Below are 25608 nucleotides of genomic sequence, written 5' to 3' on the forward strand. Positions count from 1 at the left end.
AAGAAGAAACTTATACATTTTAAACCAATTAGTCATTTTTCAATTTCAAAGTTTTAAACTTTTGTCCTAGCAGACATTTTACTAACAGCAAAATTGACAGAATTTCACTGTCATGTATTATCCTGTTCTTAATGTTCCTTAAGAGTGGGATTATTTATATGTAAAAGTGAAAGGCCTGGATAATCTACGAAACAGAAAAATATCTCCAAGTATACAGGTTTGTTTAGGAACTGGTATAATGAGGGGAACCTCTCCTTTTGATGCCTACCTATAGGCAGTGTTTACATATTAGACGTTTTAGAACTTCAGTTTTCTCAAGTGAAAATGATAATAAGAGGTTAACTTTTTTTTTAAATGAGGAAAACATGTTCTTGACCTTGAAATTGTTGTTGCAAATAATCTGTACTCTCTAGTTTCCAGGGGCTATCTCTCCATGTACTTCAGTAATGCCAAAATACCAGGTGACAGCTGCTTCAGCTCTAAGACATTCCTCGAGTGTCCTATTTTGATGTCATTATGTAACGCTTTTCTTTGCCATAGCTATCATCATTCAGTCGCTTTGTTGATACATATCACTGCATAGCTGTCTTTCTTGTGTGCCCATATTACTTTTCCAAATATGCACTGGTTCTCTGAAATGTACAAAGAGAGGGAAGGGATAATTCTAGCAACGTCTCAAATTGGACCAATGTCTTCTTGGCTAAAAGGTTCCTTTTGAACAGGAAAATACATGAGTTAGAAGTCTTTCTCCCCTCTCAGCCTTCCTTCTGTCTAAAACTGTTAGTGCATTCTAATCCTGTTTTCTATATTAATTGCACATCTTATAAAGAGGCATTATGTCAACCGAGAACTTCTTTAATTTTTCTGCTGAAATCTTCCCGGTAACCTTCGTAACCTACAAAATTTGGTCTCTGGAAAATGGAAGCTGGAATAGAAACTATTTCTTCAACTGTCATAACTCTGTCACCAGTGACATCCATGAGCATAATATTCAGTTCACTTCAACAGATATTTACTGAGTGCCCACAGAATGCTCCGTACAGTGCTAGGTCTTGGTCCTGTAAAGACAAAAGAAAATGTTGTACTGTCTCTGTCGCTCAGGAACTCGTATTCTGATAGGAGAGGCAGTATAAAATTCTCATTTTAATGGGCTGGACGTTCTAATGTAGGGCTGAGTAGCCCTGTTGTCTGTGTCTTCCTGAGGTGGAGGTCGGGGAGGCGTCACAGGTGGGGGTGGGGATGCAGCTGTTTGAACTGGACACCCTGGGTGAGGAGCATTAGGTTTCTGGCAGGAAAAGAGTAAGAAGGAGGGCATCCTAGGCAGAGGACACAAAGTCAGCCCAGGAAAGCACAGGATGGCTTCAGCCCTGGCAGCTCCCCCTGTGCCTCAGGGGCAGGACTGTGGTATCCAGCTTTGTACTCATGAAAATTGTGTGGCCCAGCTGTAACTTTGAGGCTTGATACATGTCCTGGATTTGCGTGCCCTGTATCAAGCCTCAGATAAACCACTTGTGTCACATCTTCCCCAAAGTGATCCCTGGATTCCAGTCAAGCTTATCCCGGTGCTCTGAGGGGGGCCCCTGGTGTCACCTCAATGCACGCTTGTTGATGAAGAATGCTGTGACCTCAGGTTGGCCTCACGGAGGGGATAGGAATAGGCGAGGCTGCTCCCAGCAGCAGAACCAGTAGCATTTGTTATAGGTGAGATATTTCAACAAGGCAAGGAGAATCTGGGCAGGTGGCTGCAGCACAATTCCAGGTGAGCTATTTGGGCTGGGGCCTGATCCCAAGCAGCAGATAGGGAATGAGGAGCAAGAGATATGGAAAGATAAGAATTATGCAAGGACGCAGAACCCCGTGCAAATAAACAACGTTCTGAGCAGAGCTACAGTCCTAGCAGAGAAATTAAATGCACGGAGGAAACCCAGGGAAAAGTTTGGGCCTATGCCCTGATCAAATCAGGAGGCGACTGGAGAAAGACTGCTGTTCATCCTGTGTACGAGTACCCAGGACCCCTGCAGGCCCTCCGGAGAGCATCCCTAGGCAGTGAGACAATTCTAGACCTCCCTTTCTGGTGTGGGCTCCTGGTAACCTACAAGATTTGGCTTTGCTGGCCAAAAAGAACCAGACAGGACACAGTCTGAGGACTCAAGATCTTCCATGTTAGCCACTGGGCATGGTTGGACAAACAAGACTGGCAGCCAGGGTACTTCCCAGTTTCCAACAACCCCATGTTTGGCAATCGAGGGCAGAGCCAAATGGCAAAGTGACAAGGGTATTCCCCCTTAAGCCAGCTTCGCAAGAGCTCCCCAGGAATACATTGCGCTATTCATTCTTAGTGTTCTGGTGTTTCACATTAAGGTTGTTTTAATTTTTCTTCAGTTAAGGAACTCCATGCCACATACTTAATAGGAACTCTGCTCTCAACGGCAAATGGCTTTAAATTAGAAGGACTCCCCCTTATTCAAAATGCATTGTGTGCCAAACCTGGTGTTTGAAAGGAATCATTTTGAAACTCTCTAATTTCAGCCACACATCAGCCCTCCATTGTCAGCTTCTCAAGTCCGGTCAGGGTGGTCCTGGTTAAAATGAATACATAAAAATCCTCTAATCGTAATCCAGATTTATGGTAGTACAATAGTATTTATGGTAGTAAAAATATAAAATATAAAGATGGCCTTCTTTTTAAAAAATGTATTCCTTGCAATTATATTCATTTCATTTATCTATTCGACAATTATTTACTGCATGTCCGCTATGTCCTGGGATATCTTGAACACCAGGGATATGACATTTAAAAAGCAGATGTTATTGGACCCTCCTATCTTGGAATGTAAAGTCTATGGGAACGATCAAATAAAAACAAGGTAGAAAATCAGATGATCTCTTGTGATACTGCTGTAATAGAAAGGAAGAGAAAATCATATAGAATTGAGGGAGGGAGCGAACCTCAGGTGTCAGAGGAGCGCGGCCTCTGAAGAGACACCATTTAATCTGAGATGAGCGTGGTGCTGAGGAGCTACAGGGGAATCGTCCTGGTCTGAGAACAATAAGCGTGAAGACCCTGGGGCACGAAAGGGGTTTGCCTGTTCCAGGCACTCCGTCAGCGTGGCTGGGGTATAGTGGGCCAAGGAGGAGGCACCTGATGGAAGGAGGAAGTAGGGTCCCAGTTATGGGAGCTCTGCGGTTGGTGCTAGAGAGTATGGATGTTATTTTAAATATAAAAACAAACTACCGTGGAGTTTTAACCTGGAAGGTTACATGCTCCTATTTACCTTTAAAAGATCTTTTTGGCTCTTGTGTGGAAAATGGAAGGGTCAAAGTGATTGCTGGAGGTCCAAGCAACAGGGTACTCCCAGGCCGTGCTCCGGGTGGTCCCACGGATAGTGACCTGGGGACTCATGGGCTGTAGGCAACCTATCATTAATTTGTCTATCATTAATTCACGTTAATTAATGATAGGCAGCCTATCATTAATTCTCCTATCCTTAATTCTGCTTCACATGGCTCCTCCTCTACAGGCCAAAAGCATTTCTCTCTGCCTAATGGTTGACAGAAAAGGTGTCAGAAATCAGTCTTTCAGATGAGCCAGTCAGGAAGGTCCTGGCCCTAACTCTTTGTACGGATGTCCTAGACTAGCTGTCATTTTCACTTTGCAGTTGGTTAAATTCTTGCCAACTTCCCAGTGTTCTTCACCTTTGTTCCTGGTACAAAGAAGGTATTCAATAAATATGTGTTACATTGATTTCACTTGGATTTCCAGTGTTCTGGGTAGAGAGGGAGAATTAGAGATAGCAGTGGGGTTCTCTTTACCTCCTGTATGGAGAGGATATATTTGTCAGATGGTTACCGTGGCTCTTAAAGCATCAGTATTTTCAGTCTATGGTGGATAATGTTCAGAGCTGAACAAAATGACTCTCCACTGAAATAAAAGGTGCTGTGTACATACAAAAGGTTGTTTAAGAGCATCTGGTTATAGTTTAATGTGGCTGAAAACATTGCTGATTTTTTTCATGTTTCAGTTACTCAAATGTGGCTAAACGTGTGCTTAGAGATTTCGGAAAAAAAAAAAATTCTGAGTAAGAGATATTTCAACCCCAATAATAACTTGAAAACTGGAAGTTGGAATAGCAGCTATTTCAGCTGTCTTAACTCTGTCACCAACACTGTGATAATTCAATGTCATGTAAGAAGTCTAGCTTCTGCCCATTCAACTGCACACCTCAGCTACAGGCATCAGTCTTTCCCTTCTTTTCTCTTACAGGGAGTAGATTTAGGGGCAGAAATGAGAATGGTGAGAGAAAGCCAGAAGCTGGGGAGTTCAGGCCTTTCCATTGACCGCCAGGTCACAGCTGGTGACCCTGACCTTCTCAGCAGCCTCATGTGATTAGAAGCCTGCAGCAGACCAGTCACCACCCAGCACCCATAGCCTTACTTGAACATCAAGGACATCCTAGAAGAGGAATACATCCCCAAATGGCAAAAGGCCACCTGGCCTCATGTGAGAAGGCAAGGGACAGCACTCCTCAGCGAGGTGGTAGACACAAGGCCTTGGGGACAGGACCTGGCACTATATGCTGTCTAGTGGCAGCAGCCGCAGCTGCTCTTTTTATTATTGATGGCAGTGGTTTATACATTGATTCAATAGGCTGGGTGCGGTGGCTCACGCCTGTAATCCCAGCACTTTGGGAGGCCGAGGCAGGTGGATGACGAGGTCAAGAGATCGAGACCATCCTGGTCAACATGGTGAAACCCCATCTCTACTAAAAATACAAAAAATTAGCTGGGCATGGTGGCGCGTGCCTGTAATCCCAGCTACTCAGGAGGCTGAGGCAGGAGAATTGCCTGAACCCAGGAGGCGGAGGTTGCGGTGAGCCGAGATCGCGCCATTGCACTCCAGCCTGGGTAACAAGAGCGAAACTCCGTCTCAAAAAAAAAAATAAAAATAAAAATAAAAATAAAAAAATAAATTGATTCAATAGATGTGCGTTCACATGTCAGGTGCTAACTCTCAGATCCACCTGTTTTCTGTTCCTCTTCCCCACCAGCCACTCCCACACAATCCCTCAGGCACTGCGAGATGCTTCCCCTTCCCTTTAACTAAGGGCTGTTTATTTGTATTTTAGACTGCCCCTGCTCACAGTACTCGCATTATTCTGGTATCTCCATTCGGCAATTGCCATTTCTTCTTAGTGCTGCTTCAAATCTCTTTATTGGGAAAGGTCACTCTTCAGAAGTGAAAGAAATACATAAATGCACCATTCTAGTCACAGCATTTATGCCCTGGCGTCCTCCTTTTTCCCGTTGGGAGGGTAGTTTTGTTACCATGTTACTCTAATGCTTCTCATGACAGAACGTAACTCGATTTCTTAAGTCATCTTTTGAGCTTTACTGAAGAGCTCTGTGATCTCAGGTGCTTCACTTTGCTGGAAAGGGAAGAGTGTGGCACATCTGATCCCTCATTTAGAAAAGCAGGAAATAATCATTTTAGTTAGGGGCCTGGGAGGCACATCTGTTTGCAAAAGGAAGGAGTTGCCGTTTCTCTGGCTGTCTGCTTCCTTCCATCTATCCCAAGCCCACCCTTGGAAGTCATAGCTGAGCATCTCTCAGTGAAATAAATGTAATGGGTCAGGTAATTAGCAGGCAGAATTACGTTTGGGCTGTAACCTAACTCTAATTGCTGACCTCAGAGAATTAATTTCATATGACATAACACCTTAGCTGTGTGCTGGCTTAGAAGTTCCCACTTGTCTCTCTTTTAGCTAGATTGCATTTTCTATTTCTGGATTTGTTATGTTGATGAGTCAGGTGGCCCCAGACTCTTCCTGTGTTTGAAAGGGACATCCTGACTTTGACATATTTTCTACATATGTAAATTACAAAAAGAAAAACTCTGTGTCCCTTTGTTGGCATAAAAGTAAGGGAAACTGGAGAGTTGAGTGAGGAAAGTATAAACTAGCCAGTGTAAATAAACTCCAGCCCTAGGGCATGAATGCAGCAAGATGTACAACAGAGAAAACGGTGCTCAGGAAGAACGCTTTTCTATATTAAAAACGGTCATTATAAGTAACTTGTAGTATAAAAGGTCATGTTAATATTTGCCACCAAGTTTAAAAAATGTATGAAATAAGATATAACATCTATGATGATCTATGTGTTCCTGTGCCACAGTGAGTGGGTTTTTCTCTTCCCCTGTAGTACATGTGGAAATAATTACTCTACCCGTATTCCTGAGTCCTAGAACACTGTTTCTACAGCTAGTGGGCTCACTGGGGTCTCACCTGGTTTGACTTCTGTCTGAGTTCAGAGAGATGGTATACTTCTCATGTTTTTTAAAATTCACATGGTGAATTCTCTTATATATTGAAAGGATAGTTGAAAACCAAAATGACCTTTGAAGGCCTAGTTTTGTTTAATAATCAAAAGAAGCTACTGTACATGACGTGAAGTTATAATTATTAGGAAGCTAAAATCGTTGTACTTCTGAGTCATTGATTGTTTGGTCATTGTTGTTTTAGCTTATGCATACTATGAATAGTGACAGGTTTCCTTCTTCACATTAGTTCCTACAAACTTAGAATCAAATGTGTGCCCCATTAGTAGCAAATGTATTGGCCATTATATTTTTATCATAAGTCTTGGATTAATTTCAGGTCAAATTCTTATTTTTCTTTCATATTTCACTCTCACTTTTAATTTATACATTCTTTTTTTTTATAGCCTTGAAAGCTGCCTTAAATTTTTTTCTAGAATAAGATGATCTATAATTAACTAAGAGCTAGATACTGAAAACATGAAAGAAGAAAGTTGGGCAGAGAGAGAACTAAGGAAAAAAGCAGGCAGGCCGGCCGCTGTGCACGCCTCTGTCACTTAACCTCCCTAAGTCTCAGTTTTAAATCTGTGAATTGCTGACATTCAGCATATCTGTGGGACTCAAAATCACTTTTAGATAATGAACATGAACACACTTTATAAAATATAGAGCTCTGTGTAGCTTTGTTGTGATTATTTTAAAGCCATTTTCAATTGAGGCAGTTCTCCATTGCCAAACCCTTGGCCTAATCTTCATTCATCTTTGTCCAGCAGAAGGCCTTTCCCTTGAGAGCAGGCCCCAGGCTCTTCTGAGAGCCTTCTATGGGTCCAGCTGAGAACCAAAATCCTTATAGCACATAGAGACAAGGTCGTCTTTCCCAGGATGACTCTAAAACCTCCAAGCCTGATAGAGCTCTGTACCTTAGCTGTTCCTGGGGCAGGAAATGTGATCATCTAGCTGCAGAATAGCCAGCCAGCAAATCCATTTACCTCAGTGTCTCAGTATCATCTAGGAGAGTTGCTGAGGATATCTCCACAAAATTCCCCAGCCAGGGACCTTCCACTCCATATATGGTTCCCACTGGGATTTGGGGACCCCAAGTATCCCATCTCCCACTTAGAAACTTAAGGGACCGTCATCTCACTGCTTACCCAATTCCAAAATTAGAGCCTCTTGACAAAGGAGTCTATGGAATGGAGGGCATAGAGGCAGCTCTTGGTGACCACTTTTGAGCCGCTGTTAGTAGCGATCTTGTTAGAAATAGTTCTACTCTCAGGTGAAGGGAAGCAGGAAGAAAGGCTGATTAAGTACAGGCCCAAATGGTCCATTATTGTTGTCAGTCTAGTTATCTTCTTCAAGTATATTCTGGTCAGGTAAAAGCCTCTCTTGGGTCCCATCAGTGCCATGATCAAAGCCAGACACCCAGCATGACAGAGAGGAGACAGCACACAAAGGAGGATGAGCGTGAGAGTCTGCACTATCTGTATGAGAATGCTTGCTCTGCATGACAGCTGAGGAACCTGGACCAGGCCGTGTGCCTTGTCAAGCCTGGGTTATGAAACATGGAGATGATAATGAGGATTAAAATGTCCAGGCAAAGGGCTTAGCACAATGCCAGCCCTTCTCACATCTGTGACTTTGCACTTGTTGTTCTGGAATGTTCTTTTCCTGGTCTGTGCATTCAACTTCTACTCTTCAACATCCTCTTGAGACCTGCCTTTCTTGCCTTTCCTAAAATACTGCAACAACAGATCCTCAGCCCAGCAGAAGGTAGAGTTCTGCCCTTCTCTGCACATTTCAATTACTAATTGTCTTAAGATTTATTATGGTCAATTATATGTTCTTTGTTAAGACACCCAAGGAAATTCCAATCGATCTTAAAAATAAACTGATAACATATGGTAGAGAGATTGTTAATGTTTTTGGCAACTTTAAACACCATTAGAAATTTTTGGCTGTGGGGCCGGGCGCGGTGGCTCAAGCCTGTAATCCCAGCACTTTGGGAGGCCGAGGCAGGTGGATCACGAGGTCAAGAGATCGAGACCATCCTGGTCAACATGGTGAAACCCCGTCTCTACTAAAAATACAAAAAATTAGCTGGGCATGGTGGCGCGTGTCTGTAATCCCAGCTACTCAGGAGGCTGAGGCAGGAGAATTGCCTGAACCCAGGAGGCGGAGGTTGCGGTGAGCCGAGATGGCGCCATTGCACTCCAGCCTGGGTAACAAGAGCGAAACTCCGTCTCAAAAAAAAAAAAAAAAAAAAAAAAAAAACAAAAAAAAAAAAAAAAAAAAAAAGAAATTTTTGGCTGTGAAAGACAAGCCGATAGCTAAATGCACATTTTTAAATTGAGTTATAATTTACATTTATTGAGGTACTCACATCTTAAGTATACTGTTCAATCAGTTTTGACCAAGACCTAGAAAACTTTTATCACAACTAAAAGTTCCCTAATATCCCTTCCCAACCAACCCCACCCCATACCCACACCCATGCACACAGAAGCAACAGCTGATCTGATTTCTATCAGCATATGTTAATGTTGTCTACTCTCTAAGTTTCTATAAATGAAATCATACAGGATGTACTTCACCACATCTGCTCCTTCCACTCAGTAATGCTGCTGAGATTAATCCATGTTGTTGCATTTGTCAGCAGGCTATTCCTTTTATTACTCAGTAGCATCTACTGTATGAATATGCCATCGTTCATCCTTTCTCCTGTTGATGAGCATCTATCACAGTTTGTTTATTGTAACTTTTAAGTATTATAAAGTTGGCCTTTTTTTCTTTTGGCATACAGGCCTATGACTTTTAATTCATGTACAGATTTGTGTGAGCACCACCACAATCAGTATGCAGACAGTCCCATGAAATAACTTCCCGGTGCTTCCCTACCACTCCTTAGCCCCTACCTCACACCTGTTCTCCATCACTGTAGTATCACATTGCATTTTAATTGCTTATACACATGTGCAATTGCTTATACACGTTTGTCTTTCCTGCTACATTGTCAGCTTCTCAGAGTAAGGACCACATCTTCTTCATCTTGCCTCCTCAGGGCTTAGCACAGTGCCTAGTACATAGCCGGCGCTCATTAGATTTTTGAGGGATGAATAAATGAATATCTGTGTGGCCACACAATGAGTCCTTTCAAAATTCCTAGGCGAGAAGGAGGAGAGGAAGGTTGAAGGAAACTAACATTAACACTGCTCTTTTAAAGAAAAAATTTGGTCCTTTTTTTACAGCAATAATAATTTTATGATTTTAAGAAATTTTCAAGAGTGCTCTCTGGTAATTGCTACTTGAGAGGATATGTTAAGTCACCCAAAATAGTAATCTCTCCATAAAAGGAGTTCAGCAAATGTTCATACTAAAAATATTACTGATGATTAAGTTTGGACTTGAAAATTAAAAAGGAAAATTTAAACATGCTTCTTTGTCCATTACCTGTTTCTAACTATGTTCCAGAAGTCTAAAATTCTCCCCCAGAGTCTTTAATATATTTTTCAGCTATCCCTAGCTCTATAAAGATCCTTTACACTGTATTTAGAGAAACTCAATACTCACACTGTTACTTTTGACTGAGGTTTTGGTTTTCTTATTTTTTCCTAAACCAGTGTCATCTTTATCTAAAATTTGTTTTACTGAAGTCATTATTACTATAAGTGATACTTGGTTCTTATAACTTGTGTCTTCCCTAGAGTATATAAAGTTCTTTTTGGCTTTAACTTTACTTTTCTTTTTTCCTTTCAGTGTTTATTACTGTTTCCTTCTTCATCAATCACAATGCTGAAATGATGCTGTATATGTCCTTCTTATCCTCTTAATTTCACCCGCCAGGATATTATCTCTTACAAACTGAGCCCTCTGCCAACTCCATGTCACATTTTCTTTAAGCGAATAAATTTTCTCCATATGCTTAGCATATGCCCCTGAGCCCTATAACCTATTTCCCCTTTTAAAACAGAAATGGGGAAACAGCTGTTCCAGTCCTATAAAGTGCGTTCTGTTTTATAGATAACCCTGGACAGCTCTATGTTGATGTCTGCAATATTACTTGGTCCTTGAAACTGTGAATTTCCTGGACCTGAATTTCCCTCTCACATTTGGGAAAGAAAAATTAATTCTACTAGATGTTTCAGTGCGCTGTGTAGGCCATGAGGTCTTCTCTAAAAGTTTGTTTTGGTAGCTACTGAAGGGCTCATTTCTTCCCAATAGCACAACAAACTTTTCAGCTGTTAAGACTCATATTATGTGGCCATCCCAGTCAGTGTTTTAGCAGAAGTCGATTGGATATTTCTGCTGGATTCTCTGCTGCCTGCAGAACAGACAAGGATGAAAGGATCCATTGTCCTAAGGCAGCCCACAATCCAGTAGGGAGGACAGATGCAATGTGATGAGTTTTCTAATACCTGGGCTGAAACAGCCACGTGGAGTAGGAACCAGCAGACTGTGGCATGTGGGCTGGCCGCCTGCTTTTGTATAGCATGTTTTGTTGTGACACAGCTGTGTACTCATTTACATATTATCAGTGGCTTACATATGCAATGTGTAGTTGTGATAGAGATCATATGGCCCACAAGCATGAAGTATTTACTCTTTGATCCTTCAACTTAAAAATTTGCCATTTCCTAGCTTGGAAGAAGGAGCATCAAGAAGTAGATGGCTGGTCATCCAAGAATAGGATAGTGGGGGACATCCTGGAGGATGACAGCATTTTAAGGCGTTGGTAAAAGAAGAAAGTGCATGAAGGGATGGGTTGGGAACCAAATCACAGCGTTCCGGAAGACAAAGGAGGAGAGAGTGTCAAAAAGGTGAGAGTTAGCATCAGTACCAAATGCCCCACCCAGGGTAATCAAGAGAGGTGATGGTTATTGACCATTTTGTGAGAATTTACCTGTGTGCCACACTGTGTTACGCAACTTACATTCATTCTAGCAGGACTCCATGTAACAATGCTATGAAGTAGGAACTATTAATATCCCCGTTTTGTAGATGAGGAAACCAAGGCACAAAAAGAGCAAGTAACTTTTCCAAACTCATAGAGCTTGAAAATGACAGAGGTAAGGTTTTGGTCCAGGTATCCTGACTGAGAGAGCTTGTAATTTTAATCCCCATGCTGTAGTAATTTACGGTGGCGTGATGGAGATGGAAGGTAGCTTCCAATTGGTGATAATGATGTCTACCACGGGCAATACACTACACTAAGTGTTTTGTCCTATCCAATTTAATCCTGTCAACAACTTCACTTTATATTTTGGGAAACCAAAGCACACAAAGAGAAACTAACTTGCCCAACGCCAGCTATTGAGTGTCAGAGATGTGATGGGAACCAGGGCATTCTGGAGGGACACAGCTTTGGTGCCTGACCTAGCCTGACCTCCCTCCCTACGTCTCTACTGACCCCCATCCAGCCTCAGCCCCTTCCCAGTTCTCTTGGAGATTTTGGCCTACATCTGGCTCTCACCTCCTTGCTACTCCCTATTCCGCAATGTGATAGCCATTTAGGAAAACAAAAAAGAGGAAAGCTCAATGTGTCTTTTAAAATAACATTAAGGTGTGGTACCAATGGAAAACTCATAGGCAGATCAACAGAACTGTACCATAGCATATGTATAATTTGTGTTTTCATTAAATAAAAGTGTCACCACAAGAAAGTGAGGAAGGGAAGAATCATTTGGCAAGATATTGGGACAATTGATTAAATATCTGAAAAGGTAACAGAGGTAGGGCTTCACATTATACTCAACAAAATCTATTCCATATGATTGAAGTTAAATGTTTTTTTAAAAGATTATTTTAAACACTAGATAAAAGCATGTACTTTGAAATAGAATTTTTCTAAGCATAATTGCAATGAAAAAATGATATATTTGATCTCATTATAATTTAAAACATCTGAAGATCAAAAGTAATTTTAAAAATTAAGAGATAAAGCAGCACTAAAAATTAATCTTGGCTGGGTATGGTGATTCACACCTGTAACTGCAGTGCTTTGGGAGGCCAAGGTAGGTTACTTGAGGCCAGGAGCTCAAGACCAGCCTGAGCAACAAGGCAAGACCCCATCTGTAAAAAAAATGTGAAAATTTAGGCAGGCCTAGTGTTAGGTAGCTGTAGTTCTAGCAACTCAGGAGCTGAGGCAGGAGGATAATTTGAGCCCAGCAGTTCAAAGCTATCATGAGCTATGATGGTACCAGGCACTGCAATCTGGGCAACAGAATGAGAGCTGTCTCTAAAAATGAATAAATAAATATTTTCTAAGATTAACCTTAAAATTAATAGAGCCCTACAAGTTGATAAGGAAAACATTAAAACTTTCCTTGACAAATGAACAGCTAGGAACACTCTATGCATATAAGAAAAATACATGACCAATAAAAAGTAAAATAGTCTCACAATCAAATGATTGCAAATTAGTAAAATGCTATATTATTTTTACATATTTGCAGTATTAGAGAGATAATATTCAGTGTTTTCTGGGGTGTGATAAAACATACACAGTGTTATATATTGTTGATGACTTATAAACTGACCCAGAAGCTTATGGAAAAGAGTTAAGAAGTTGTTAAAACCTTTTAAAAACATGTATACCTTTTTACCATGTAATTTCTCTTCTAGAATTGTATTCTAAACAGAAATATATAAAATTTTACATATCATGATGTTTATTATACTATATTTGCAAGGCCAAATTTTTGAAATAATCTAAGGATAGAAGAACAAAGAAATATATTGTAGACAAACCATGGTTTACTATACAGCCATTAAAAATGTTTTTCAAGACTAATAACATGGGGAAATACTCATATTATTAAAGGATGACACATTTGTATATGGTACATAATTCCAGACATGTAATGCTATATGTATATATACATAATCTTACTCATATACACACAGAGACAGAACAAAAGTAAATACCAAAGTTAGAATGCTAGATATCTTTTACAGAGGACTGTCTTTTTATAGTGGAACCAAATTTATTTTGTTTCTTTTTACTTTTCTGTATTTTCTAAAATCTCCACAATTAGTGTGTGTTATATTTATGTGAAGGAAAAGGGTAAAAAATGATTTTAAAAATTATGATGCTATCAAATTGATAGTATAGTATTGACAAACCAAGTCTTATTTTCATTAGACTTACATCTCAGTATTACCTCATCCCATCATGTAAGACTTGAGGGTTGTGGTTCTCAAAGATCCTTCCAAACACAAATCATTCTGTGGATACTTTCCATAGTAAGATGACAGACTAATTCCTTAAGCCCAGTTTATCATAGAAAACTTAAAGATGAGCAATGAGGGCCTTGTCCTAAGCTATACCCAGAAAAGCTGTAAGAAAAGGCTTTTTCTATTGAGAAGCTGGGTGAGAAAATTAAGCATTGTGAAGCAGGGCAGGTGAACATTTTACCTACCTTTAATGATGTACGTTGAGGGATGCATTATGTATTAGTAGTATAATAGGTAGTTGAAGTCCCTGTGAATGACAAAGAAATACTGTGCTTTCCCATCATAACACTTCTCTTCCTTGGGGCTGGACTTTATAACAAGGGTGAGTGGATAGCAGGTCTAGATGTAGCCTCATAGGCCTTTTTTCTTATGAAATTTCTGTTTAGGGGAAATTATGTAACTCACATACCCACATGTGGGCCACATTCACCTTATTTTTTTAATGTTACCCTATTCCTCTGTACTTCAGTATTCCACACTCTGGAAACTTTGACGCATCCAGGGTATATAGCATTCTTAACAGAAGTCAGCCTGAATCAGAAGAGAATCATAAATCATAGCAGTATGACTTCATCAATCCACAATAAAGAAAACTGTGGCATAAAGTGGTTTGCTCAAGATCACAAAAGTTAAAGCTACAATTTAGGCCTTCTATCACTGTTCTGGGAGCTGTTAACAGGCGTCCCACAGCGTGGGGTTTGGGGATCAAATAAGTTTGAGGATGGCCTCATCTCCATTTCCTTACTTGGACAGTAGTAATCTATATTAATTTATTAAAGAATCTCTGCAATAAGACAGATACTATTAATAAACCAGATGGAATGTAGGGGAAACAAGTATACACCAGGACCAGCCTGGGCAAACCAGGATATATTTTCTCCCTAGCTAAAAGACAGGATGGATTGGAGGGAGTGATGGAGAGTTACTGACAGATGTCTGAACTCAGTTAGGTTTGAGTTTATTGGAGGAGGGAGGCTGCCTGCCACATGTAGATGAATGTCAGTTAAATATAACATACATCATTATATGAAACTGGGCTCCACCCATAAAGCCCAATGGATGCTAATAACCTTCTTAAAGGCCAGTGCCACCACCAAGCTACTTGATTTGCCTTCCAAGTTTGAGTGGCAATATTGCATGGTAGTTAAGAGCAGACTTTGAATCAATATTGTGTAGGCCCAAATCCTGGCTCTTTTTCTTATTACCATTGAGCAGTTGCCTCCCATTTCTACCTCTATAAAACAGTCTGGAGCAACAGTACCCATCTCATAAGATTGATATGGGAGTTAAATGAGTTATTTACAACGACCATTTAGAACAGAGCTTTGTACAAAATAAGGATTATATAAGAGCTGTCATCATTACAATTGTTTTCTGTTACAAGAATGAAGAATTTATGTAGCAGGGCTTTCAAATGTACAAGTATTCCGGTCCAAAATGCCACCACCAGCATCCATGGTTCTATTCATTTAACTGCAAAAGTTGGCTAGAAAAGATTGAATCAAAATTGCTCATAGCTTGAAAACTGCCCCCTAACATATAAATGTTCCCAAACATTTAAAACAAAGTAGAAAGGAAGAAGGATTGGGAGTTTTAACACTCGACTGAAGTTGAGGTCATGTCACCTAAGCCCCTGATGTGGACTAATGATTCCTGAGGAGGCTCTTCTTTCTCTCTCTCTCTCTCTCTCTCTGTGTGTGTGTGTGTGTGTGTGTAAGAGACAGGGCCTTGCTCTGTTATCCAGGCTGGAGTACAGTGGCAAAATCATAGCTCACTGTATCTTCAGACTCCTCAGCTCAAGTGATCCTCCTGCCTCAGCCTCCCAAGTTGCTGGGACTACAGATGCAATCCACTGCACCTCACTTCCTGTGTGCATATTAAAAAATAAATGAATACAGCATTACTAACCTAGAATAGTCCAATTTTCAGAAAATAACCCTTAAGATTTAGTTCTGCTGGCTTGTCGCTAGCAACAGAAAGTTTGCAGCATTTAAGCATCCCATAAAATGTTGAGGCATTTTTCTTTAGTTGTATTTTTCAGATGGTCTTTTTGGTATGTGGACTTTGCCTTCTGTCAGAGCATCAGGACCCATAAGTGACTCCAGCTTAGTGTTTTGCCATCCTAGTCCAGATTTTCTAGCTTTAAAGTTTTTTGTGGGAACTGGTGACATATTTTGTAAGCAAACTCTAGATCTGTTGCCTCAGCTAGAAAAACAGCATTATTGAAATGTACATCAGGCTATAGCTGTTGCCACTAAAAATGACAAAATGAAAGGGGAAAAAGGACCACCCACTCCCCTTTCCAGTTCAGAGTGACAAGAAAACTGATAGAGAGAACCAACTCATAGAGACTTATATCCAGAAGCATTTGTTCTGTCAAATCTTTCGGAGACAAGTTGAGATCTTAAGGAGCTTGAGAGATGGAGAAGATAGATCATACCCAGTTTTTTGCCATAGATAAGACAGCAAAGAAACAAAAAGGAAGAGATGATAACCAGAAAAAAACAAAAAACAAAAAAACTGGAGTGGCACCAGTAGGAAGCCTGATGAAGCACCACACGCCCACAGCTTTGAGTGGCTCAGTCCTGGCACCTGGACTCCAGGACTGCAGGACTTGAAGAAGCAGGATACTGAGGGCCGAACCTGCCTGGGTTCCTCCAAGCAGCCACCTCAAAGCAGCTGGATGCCCTGCCTTGGGCATGACAAGCTGGTCTTGGGTTGGCTGCTCCTCCTGCACCCTCCTTCAATGAGTTCTTCATTTTCATACAGGCCCTGCCCCATTTTCCTTTCCTAGTGGAAGCTGTTTAACTGCTTGCTACATTACACCCTAAGATAGTTTCTGCCTTCAGACATATATATATATATATATATATATATATATATTTTTTTTTTTTTTTTTTTGAGACAGTCTCTCTCTGTTGCCCAGGCTGGAGTGCAGTGGTGAGATCTTGGCTCACTGCAACCTCCACCTCCCAGATTCAAGCAATTCTGTACCTCAGCCTCCTGAGTAGCTGGGAATGCAGGTGCATGCCACCATTCCTGGCTAATTGTTGTATTTTTTGGTAGAGACCGGTTTTTACCATGTTGACCAAGCTGGTCTTGAACTCCTCACCTCGTGATCTGCCCACCTTGGCCTCCCAAAGTGCTGAGATTACAGGCGTGAGGCACCATGCCCGGCCCAGAAGATCTTTACAGAGGAGGGAAAACCTGAGCTGGATTTTAGAGGATAGGGGTAAGATTTTGATGGAAAACGAAAGGAGACAAGGATAAAGAGAGAACAGGCTTTCTGAATAATTAGAGTAAATGAGAGATACACGTACAGGCCATATGATTATTTGATCATGTGGCCTAATTGACTATAAACCCTTCTTTTCTGGTCATAGCATATCTGTAGTAATTATTCTGAAAAGTGTACAGAAGCAATAAAAGATGGACCTTCCTTCACTGCACATCCTCTGCGAGTATAGGTGGATTTGGAATTGAGAGCCTCTTCCTCCTTAGCTAGGCTGCTCACTGCCTTTTCGTCCCTTCCCTCCCCAGTGATCTGTGTTGCTGCCATGACCTTAGAGCCTTCCCAGAGTTCAGTCTCAGGGTCCTGTTCTTTGGATATGAGAATTGTGTTCTTTCTCAGTGATGCTGGTGGGAGTCTCTTAATGAGCTGGGAACATGGTTCTTGAAAGTAGTTCCCAGCCCTGGCCAAATAAAACATACTGGCTCCTAGGGATGAGTAATTTTAGCAAAACACTTTAGGCTACTTAAGTACAGCTGTGTATTCAACATTACTTTTCAGTGTGTATAATGTAACTTTCCCAGAGAACAGCTGATGACCTCTGGAAATGTAGAACTACCCCCACAAAATGATATTAAACTAAATAAAATGGATTTTTAAAAATAGTCACAACATGATGATAAAAAGAACAATTTTACAGGAAGTCATAATAATTTTAAACTTGCATGTACCTAAGACAGCTGTGAAATATGTAAATAAAAATTGGTAAAATTACTATAAAACATTGACAAGCTCAATATAAGAGGGGAAGATGTTAATACACATCCCGATAATTGATTGATTAACATCTGTAAGCATGTAACATTTTTAAAACACGAGTTTATGATCATACATAGACATCTGTACCTAACAATTAGAAACTAGATACTCAAAAACCCTTGAGACAGGCTACAGTAACCAAAACAGCATTGTCCTGGTACCAAAACAGACATATAGACCAATGGAACAGAACAGCGACCTCGGAAACAACATCACACATCTGCAGCCATCTGATCTTCGGCAAACCTGACAAAAACAAGTAATGGGGGAATGATCTCCTATTCAATAAATGGTACTGGGAAAGCTGGCTAACCATATGCAGAAAACTGAAACTGGACCCCTTCCTTACATCATTTATAAAAATTAACTCAAGATAGATTAAAGATTTAAATGTAAAACCCCAAACCATAAAAACCCTAGAAGAAAACATAGGCAATACCATTCAGGACACTGGCGTGGGAAATGACTTCGTGATTAAAATGCCAAAAGTAATGGCAACAAAAGCCAAAATTCACAAATTAGATCTAATTAAACTAAAGAGCTTATACACAGCAAAAGAAACGGTCATCAGAGTGAACAAGCAACTTACAGATTAGGAGAAAACTTCTGCAATCTACCCATCTGACAAAGGTCTAATATCCAGAATTTACAAGGAACTTTAACAAATTTACAAGAAAAAAGCAACCCCTTCAAATATTGGGCAAAGGATATGTTCTTAAAAGAAGACATTTATATGACCAACAGATATATAAAAAAAAGCTCAACACTACTGATCACTAGTGAAACGCAAATCAAAAACACAGTGAGATACCATTTCATGTCAGTCAGAATGGCAATTATTAAAAGGTCAAGAAACAGTAGATGCTGGCAAAGCTATGGAGAAATAGGAATGCTTTTACACTGTTGGTTGGAATGTAAATTAGTTCAACAATTTTGGGAGACAGTGTGGCAATTCCTCAAGTGTGTAGAACTAGAAATACCATTTGACCCAGCTGGGTATATACCCAAAGGAATATAAATCACCCTACTCTGAAGACACATGCACACATATGTTTACTGCAGCACTATTTACAATAGTAAAGTCATGGAACCAACCCAAATGCCCATCAATGATAGACTGGATGAGGGAAATGTGGTACATATACACCATGGAATAATACACAGCCACAAAATGAATGAGATCATGTCCTTTGCAAGGACATGGATGAAGCCAGAAGCCATCCTCAGCAAACTAAAGAACAGAAAACCAAACATCGCATGTTCTCACCCATAAGTGGGAGTTGAGCAATGACAACACATGGATACAGGGAGGGGAATGTCATATGCCAGGGCCTGTTGTTGGGTGAGAGGGAAGAAGAAGGAACTTAGAGGATGGGTCACTAGGTGTAGCAAACCATGCCACACATATACCTGCACATTCTGTACATGGACCCTGGAACTTAAGATGAAAAGTTAAACTCTTAAAAAAATGAAAACCCTTGAAACATTTTTTTAATTGATTTAAAATCCAGCCAGGAGTCTGAGCATGGTGGTTCACACCTGTAATCCCAGCACTTTGAGGCAGGTGGATCACTAGAGGTCAGGAGTTTGAGACCAGCCTGGCCAATATGGTAAAACCCCATTTCTACTTAAAAAAAAAAAATGTATATATATATATATATACATATTTTTTTTTCACTGCAACTGAGATTCTGTGTATGTATGTATTGCATATATATACATATACATGTATGTATACACAAAAATTAGCTGGGCGTGGTGGTGGGTACCTGTAATCCCAGCTACTTGGGAGGCTGAGGCAGGAGAATCACTTGAACCCGGGAGGCGGAAGTTGCAGTGAGCTGAGATTCCGCCATTGCACTCCAGTCTGGGTGACAAGAGCAACACTCCGTCTCAAACCAGAACACTGTCACTTTCATTCATTTATACTCTACCTAGGACTGCTTTTGCATTAGACCTGCAGAGCTGAGTACTCTGCAAACCCAACATCTACTTATTCTACATCCTTTACCTTAAAAGTTTGCTGATCCCACTGGGTGCAGTTCCAGAACTGTATACATTAATCAAAATCCATAGAACTCTTCCATAAAAGTTATTTTTAGTATATATAGATTATTCCTCAATAAACCTGACTTTAAAAAACAATGATAGAAGGGCCGGGTGTGTTGACTCACACCTTTGGGAGGCTGAGGCGGACAGGTCACGAGGTCAGGAGTTAGAGACCAGTCTGGCCAACATAGTGAAATCCTGTCTCAACTAAAAATACAGAAAATTATCTGGGTGTGGTGGTGTGCGCCTGTAATCCTACCCACTTGGGAGGCTGAGGCAGGAGAATCGTGTGAACTCAGGAGGCGGAGGTTGCAGTGAGCCGAGATCGTGCGACAATGCGAGAATTCATCTCAATAATAATAATAATAATAATAATAATAATAATAATAATGATAGAAGATAACTTCCATATAGTTATCTATAGTTTTGCCCTTTATAGAATGTTAAAATAAATGAAATCATGCATTATACAGCCTCTTGGGTCTGGCTTCTTTTGCTTGGCATCATGCTGTTGAAATTCATCCATGTTATGTGTTTCAGTAGTTTGTTTTGTTTTTCTCTGTTCTTTTTCTTTCTTTCTTTTTTAGAAATGGGGTCTCACTATGTTGCCCAGGCTAGTCTTGAACTCCTGGCTTCAAGGGATTCTCCCACCTAAGCCTCCCTAATAAGCACTGGGATTATAGGCATGAGCCACAGCCCGTTCTTTTCTTAACTATGAGAACTAATTATGAGAGAGGAGCAAGGTTGTTCGCCAGGGCAGATGTAGGTTTTTGTGAGGCCTGAGCTTATGCAGTTTCATGGGCCCTCTCTTAGAAAAAGAATGCAAAATTACTGATACAAAATGGGGTATGAAAAATAATTTTTTTAAATTAGGTATGAAAGAAGTTATTTTAAATAAGAAAAAAATAATAACAGTACTGTCTCAGCCACAGCAATTCTGAAAATTTGTGGTTTATTCATCCTCATCAAATAAAGAAAAAATCATATAGTTTCTTTTCAGTCATATACAATGCACCGTCTACCATATGTATTCCTACAGGAGACAGCTTCAATTTTGAATAGGCAAAAATGAGAACCTAATTCTCTGCTTACAGTTTTATATTTTTTATGATTGGAAGAATCTCCACTGACTAATTTCAGGTTTCCTGCATTCCAAACCTGGTTCCTTCTCCACTTCCCACATGTTTCTGGGGACTGATGCTATAGGCACATTTGTGTCATCATCTGCACCCACTAGCCTTGCCCACTTTGTGTCAGAATGTCTGGTGAGTTAGCACAGGGTGGTATGAGTATTCCTGGCAGCATGCCAGCCCTAGAACAGCTAGCAATCATTTGACCATAGACAGAAGTGATTGCAAACCACGCAAAATTCCCAGTAAACTCAAACTAAATGTATGTGTAACTAGCTTCCTCTAAATGGTTCCCCCAAAATGCTCCCAGCCATCCAGCACTACTCCTTGGGACATAAGTGAGAGAAGAGAATTTTGAGGGGGAACAAACAGTGGTCTTAACATATTGGGGTTAAGACAGTGGTCTTAACATACTCTTTTGCACATTTTAAGGAACAATTGACTATAGGATCCCATTCCCAGGGCCCCACCCAGGGTCTTCAAGGGTTTATGCAAGCAAGTACCTGGAAACCTAAGGAAAATGATGGGCAACTGGACTTCAGATACTTCTCAAAAAGAAGATGAAGATAGGGATTGAGGGAAGGAGATGTGCAGCCTTCTATTCTCATTTGCTGTTGTTGCCAGGGGTTGAAAAAGGACAGAGTACTTGACTCCTCTTTTGGAATGACTTAACCAATCCCATCTGGCAGTGTCTTTTTTTTAAAGTAGACTCTTCAAGGAATTGGGGAAGAGGCAGTGCAGTCTTGGTGACTCCATTTCACTGGCTGAATCAACCACTGGGACTGAGTGGGTGGCACAGGCCCAGCTCAGCTGCCTCGAATCCCAGCAGTCCTGGAGGAACCTGAGTACTGGAGCCAAGCTGGCTAGATTGGGTCCCCATACTTTTCTTTCAATATTCTCTTAATGGAAATCACAGAACTAGCATCCTTACTTCAGAAAAGCAGTTTTCTCCTTTGGAATCAAAAAAAAAAAAAAATCACAGACTAAGGAAACAATTATCCAATTTACAATTATAAAAGATGATCTCATTTTATATGTTAAAAGGTGGCAGATAAAATAATTTTTTGGAACAAGAAGTAACTCATATTTAGAGCATTTTATTAGCAAGGTATTTTAAATATTTCTCATAGTTTCTGTTGCATAAATGTCACATACCTTTAAAAATATGTTAGAGTCGGTCCTCCATAAGTTCCACATCTGTAGATTTCACCAACCACAGATTAAAAATATTTGAAAAAAAAATGTGTCTTTACTGAGTATGTATAGACTTTTTTCTCTTGTCATTATTCCCTGAACAATACAGTATAACAACTATATTTATAGCATTTAAATTGTATTAGGTATTGCAAGTAATCTAAAGATGACAAAGTATACAGGAGAATGTGCATAGGTTGTATGCAAATACTACATCATTTTATATCAGGAACTTGAGAGTCTGTGGATTTTGGTAGGCGCAACAGGTCCTAGAACAAATACCCCACAGACACCAAGGAACTACTGTATTTATTCTCAACTTGATTGCTTAACTGTAGACTGTCTTCTTCAGCTGGCAGATTCTGAGGAATGGAGGAATACAGTGTTTATATTTTTTAAGGTCATTCATTGATTTTTAAACATTTATGGGGCTGATCCTGGCAATTATTTGTAGGTCATTCTTTTTACCTCAAAGGATTTTTATGATATAAGGATATGAAGAAATTTGTGTAAGGGATGACATGCTTTACACAGACAATATATATAACTTTATAATAAACTGTAAATAAAGCAATAGGTATGGGGAGTCCTTTTTACTTTTAGTCAACACTGGGTCAAGTACTTTGGGCATTCATGTGTACCCTCAGAGAGTTTACAGTTCAGATGGAAAGAAAACATAACATTTATGCAACACCAGTACACATTGTGAGACAAGGTAAAATTACGTGCCAATTTATAGGGTACAGGCTACCTACATTGTAGAAAGAAGTACGGAGGCAAAAGGAAGGAGAAACACGATTCCCCTTAAGGATCCCAGATGAAGATGGATTACAGAATATTAAGAGAAAGAAGACTCCATTGATAGAAGCTAATAGAAGAATTTTCACAGAACTAGGGGTAGCCTCTAGATAGATTCCTTAGGATTTTTTACGTACACAATCATGTTATCTGCAAATAGAGGCAGTTTGCTATCTTCCTTTCTAATGTATATGCCTTTTATTTTTCTTGTCATATTGCACTGGTTAAAAGTTCTAGCGCTGTGTCAAATAAGACTGGTAAGAGCTGACATCCTTGCCTTGTTCCCAATCAGGAGCAAAGTTTTAGCCTTTCATTTTTAGCCATAATGTTTGCTGAAAGTTGTTTTACATGCTGTTTATCAGTTTCAATTCTTTTTAACTTTGTTGATATTTTATGGCCTAGAATATAGTCTGTCTTGGTATACCTTCTGTGACACTTGGAAAGAGTGTGTATTCTGCTGTTGTTGATTGGATTATTCTATTAATGTTGATTAGATCCTATTGCTTGATGGTGCTACTCAGTTCTAGATCTTTGCAGATTTTCTAGCTAGTCATTCTCTCAACTTTTAAGAGAGGACTGTTAAAGTTTACAAGTCAACTGTGAATTTATTTCTCATGTTATTTCTACAAGTTTTTGCTTCACATGTTTTGTAGTTGTACAAAGCATGCAGAACTTGCTGTTTGGTGCATACACATTTAGGATTGCTATGTCTTCTTGACAGATTACCCTTTATCATCATATAATGTCTCCCTCATTCTCTGGTAATTTTCTTTGCTCTGAAGTCTACTTTCCCTGAAATTAACCACTGCTGCTTTCCACTGACCAATATTTTCATGTGTATTTTCATCCCTTTGCTTTCAGTTTGCCTGTAGCATTATATTTGAAGTGTCTTATAACAGTATATAGTTCAGCCATGTTTTTAAATTCATTCCGTCAATCTCTACCTTTAAATTGGTATGTTTGGGATATTTACATTTAATATATTCATTGATATGTTGGGGGGTTAAATCTGTGTGTGTGTGTGTGTGTGTGTGTGTGTGTGTGTGTCTCTCTCTCTCTCTCTCTCTCTGTGTGTGTGTGTGTGTGTGTGTGTGTGTGTTTCTTTTGTTTGTTCACTAATTTTTGCATCTCCGTGCAGGGGAAGAGCAGGGGTTGGTCACCTATCTTCCCATGGGTTACTTGAACATATAGTAGAATCCCACTTTAATTTGTCTTAGTGTTTTCGAGTACATCTCTTTGTATAGACTTTTTAATGTTTGCTGAAACTATTAGTGTGGATTTGGCCTCATTACTGATGGGTGATGTAGAAAGTCCTAACTCTCCACTAGGCCTCCTCTGACACCATCCCAGTAGGATGGGAAAGATATACTTCCTTACAGCCAGGAAGGGATGGAAGTCCAGGCTCCTCATGTGGTCACCATTGATACTGCAGTGGTGGTGGCAGTGGAGGATGGACGAGGGCTCATTACCACCCCCTGGGGATAAAAATCCCAGCTCCCAGTTTGTCTCCGACATCACCCTGGTAGGAGATGGAGCCTTTAGGGGTCCATCATGGGGTACCTCATTACACCCTGTCAAGGGTGGAAGTCTATACTCCCTACTCTGTCTTTGGTGGTGAGGATGAGGCCATAGTTTTTTCTGTGGTGTTTGGCTGTAGTCAAGTGGTTATTGTCTGAAAGTTTTTGGTCTTGCTAGGCTTCCTCTTTCTTGGCCATTTTGGTAGAGAGGGCAGACTGTTGCTGGGGCTTTTTTGGTCTGCTTCCATTGGCATTTTCAGGTAGCTGCCTTCTTCAGCTCCTAGTCTGGGATAATGAGCCAAAAAGATAACTCGGGGAGTTTGCCATTGAATTATTATCGGTCCCTAACATCGCTAAGTAGTCTGCTTTCATCTCTCCACCTTTCGGAGTCTTTCTATTTTTTTAAATATGTAATGTCTAGGACATTTCCCCCTGGGGCCAGCACTAATGTGAAGGCCTGGCTGCTTCTGGGTACAGGCATCACTTGCTGGGGACAACTTTGGATTCAGATAGACCTTACTTCCCAGGTGTGTGACCTCGGGCAAATGGCTTTACCTCTGTAAAGAGCAGTCTTTTTATCTAAGGATAGAGGGATTTCATATCTGTAAAATCAGTATTTATATTGTAAGAATTAAATAAAATAACATCTATGAAACAGTGTTAAACATGTAGTAACCACTCAATAATTCTAGCCCTGACCACTTATTCATCATAAGACACCCTTTTGTCATTGTAAACTCTTAATAAATACCATTTTTAAAGGCTGTAAAACATCCTCTTGTATGAGTGTTCTATAATTAAACATTCCCTCCTAAGGTGAGACATCTAAGTAATCTTTAATTTTTCAGTTTTATAAATGAGATTGCCATCTTGGTGCTTAAATATCTGTTTTCACTTTGGAACATTTCCTTAAGTGCAGCTTCTTTGAGGTAGAATTACAAAATGAAGAGAAAGAACCTTCTGGAAAGGTGGTACCAAGATTGCACTAGCAATGAGAGAGAGAGACTTTTCTGATTTTCAAACTTTATATTTTCTAGAAGCATCAGATGGCGAAGGAGGAGGAAGAGACACGGAAGTGATGCAGCAGGAGACAGTTCCAATTCCTGCATCTTCAAAGAAAACCAAACAGGTAAGGGGTCACTGCGGGAGAGCACCACTGTTACATTGTGACATCAGCCTCTTCCTCCCCTTTTGAACCTCCTGTGTCCTAATATCGGTTGCTGGTGGGATTTAAGAGAACCCTTTACCTTCTTTCCCTTTGAAAAGGCTATGGGCCATGCTTCCGTCATTGTAAACCAGCAAGGTCTGGTTTTTGCCTGAATTCTTTTT

General features: G+C 40.2%; 1 protein-coding gene across 5 annotated transcripts in view; it reads left to right on the forward strand.

Annotated features, from left to right (window-relative positions):
• Positions 1–25608, forward strand: part of CMSS1 (cms1 ribosomal small subunit homolog) — a 384507-nt gene that overhangs the window by 326308 nt on the left and 32591 nt on the right. For all 5 annotated transcript variants that reach the window (XM_017506330.1, XM_037730584.1, XM_017506332.2 and 2 more), the window contains one exon: positions 25317–25408. In XM_017506330.1, coding sequence (XP_017361819.1) covers positions 25317–25408 — 92 coding nt within the window. The remainder of the gene's footprint in view (positions 1–25316; positions 25409–25608) is intronic.

Source organism: Cebus imitator, unplaced genomic scaffold (assembly GCF_001604975.1).
Source record: "Cebus imitator isolate Cc_AM_T3 unplaced genomic scaffold, Cebus_imitator-1.0 Scaffold354, whole genome shotgun sequence".
NCBI classification, from domain to species: domain Eukaryota; kingdom Metazoa; phylum Chordata; class Mammalia; order Primates; family Cebidae; genus Cebus; species Cebus imitator.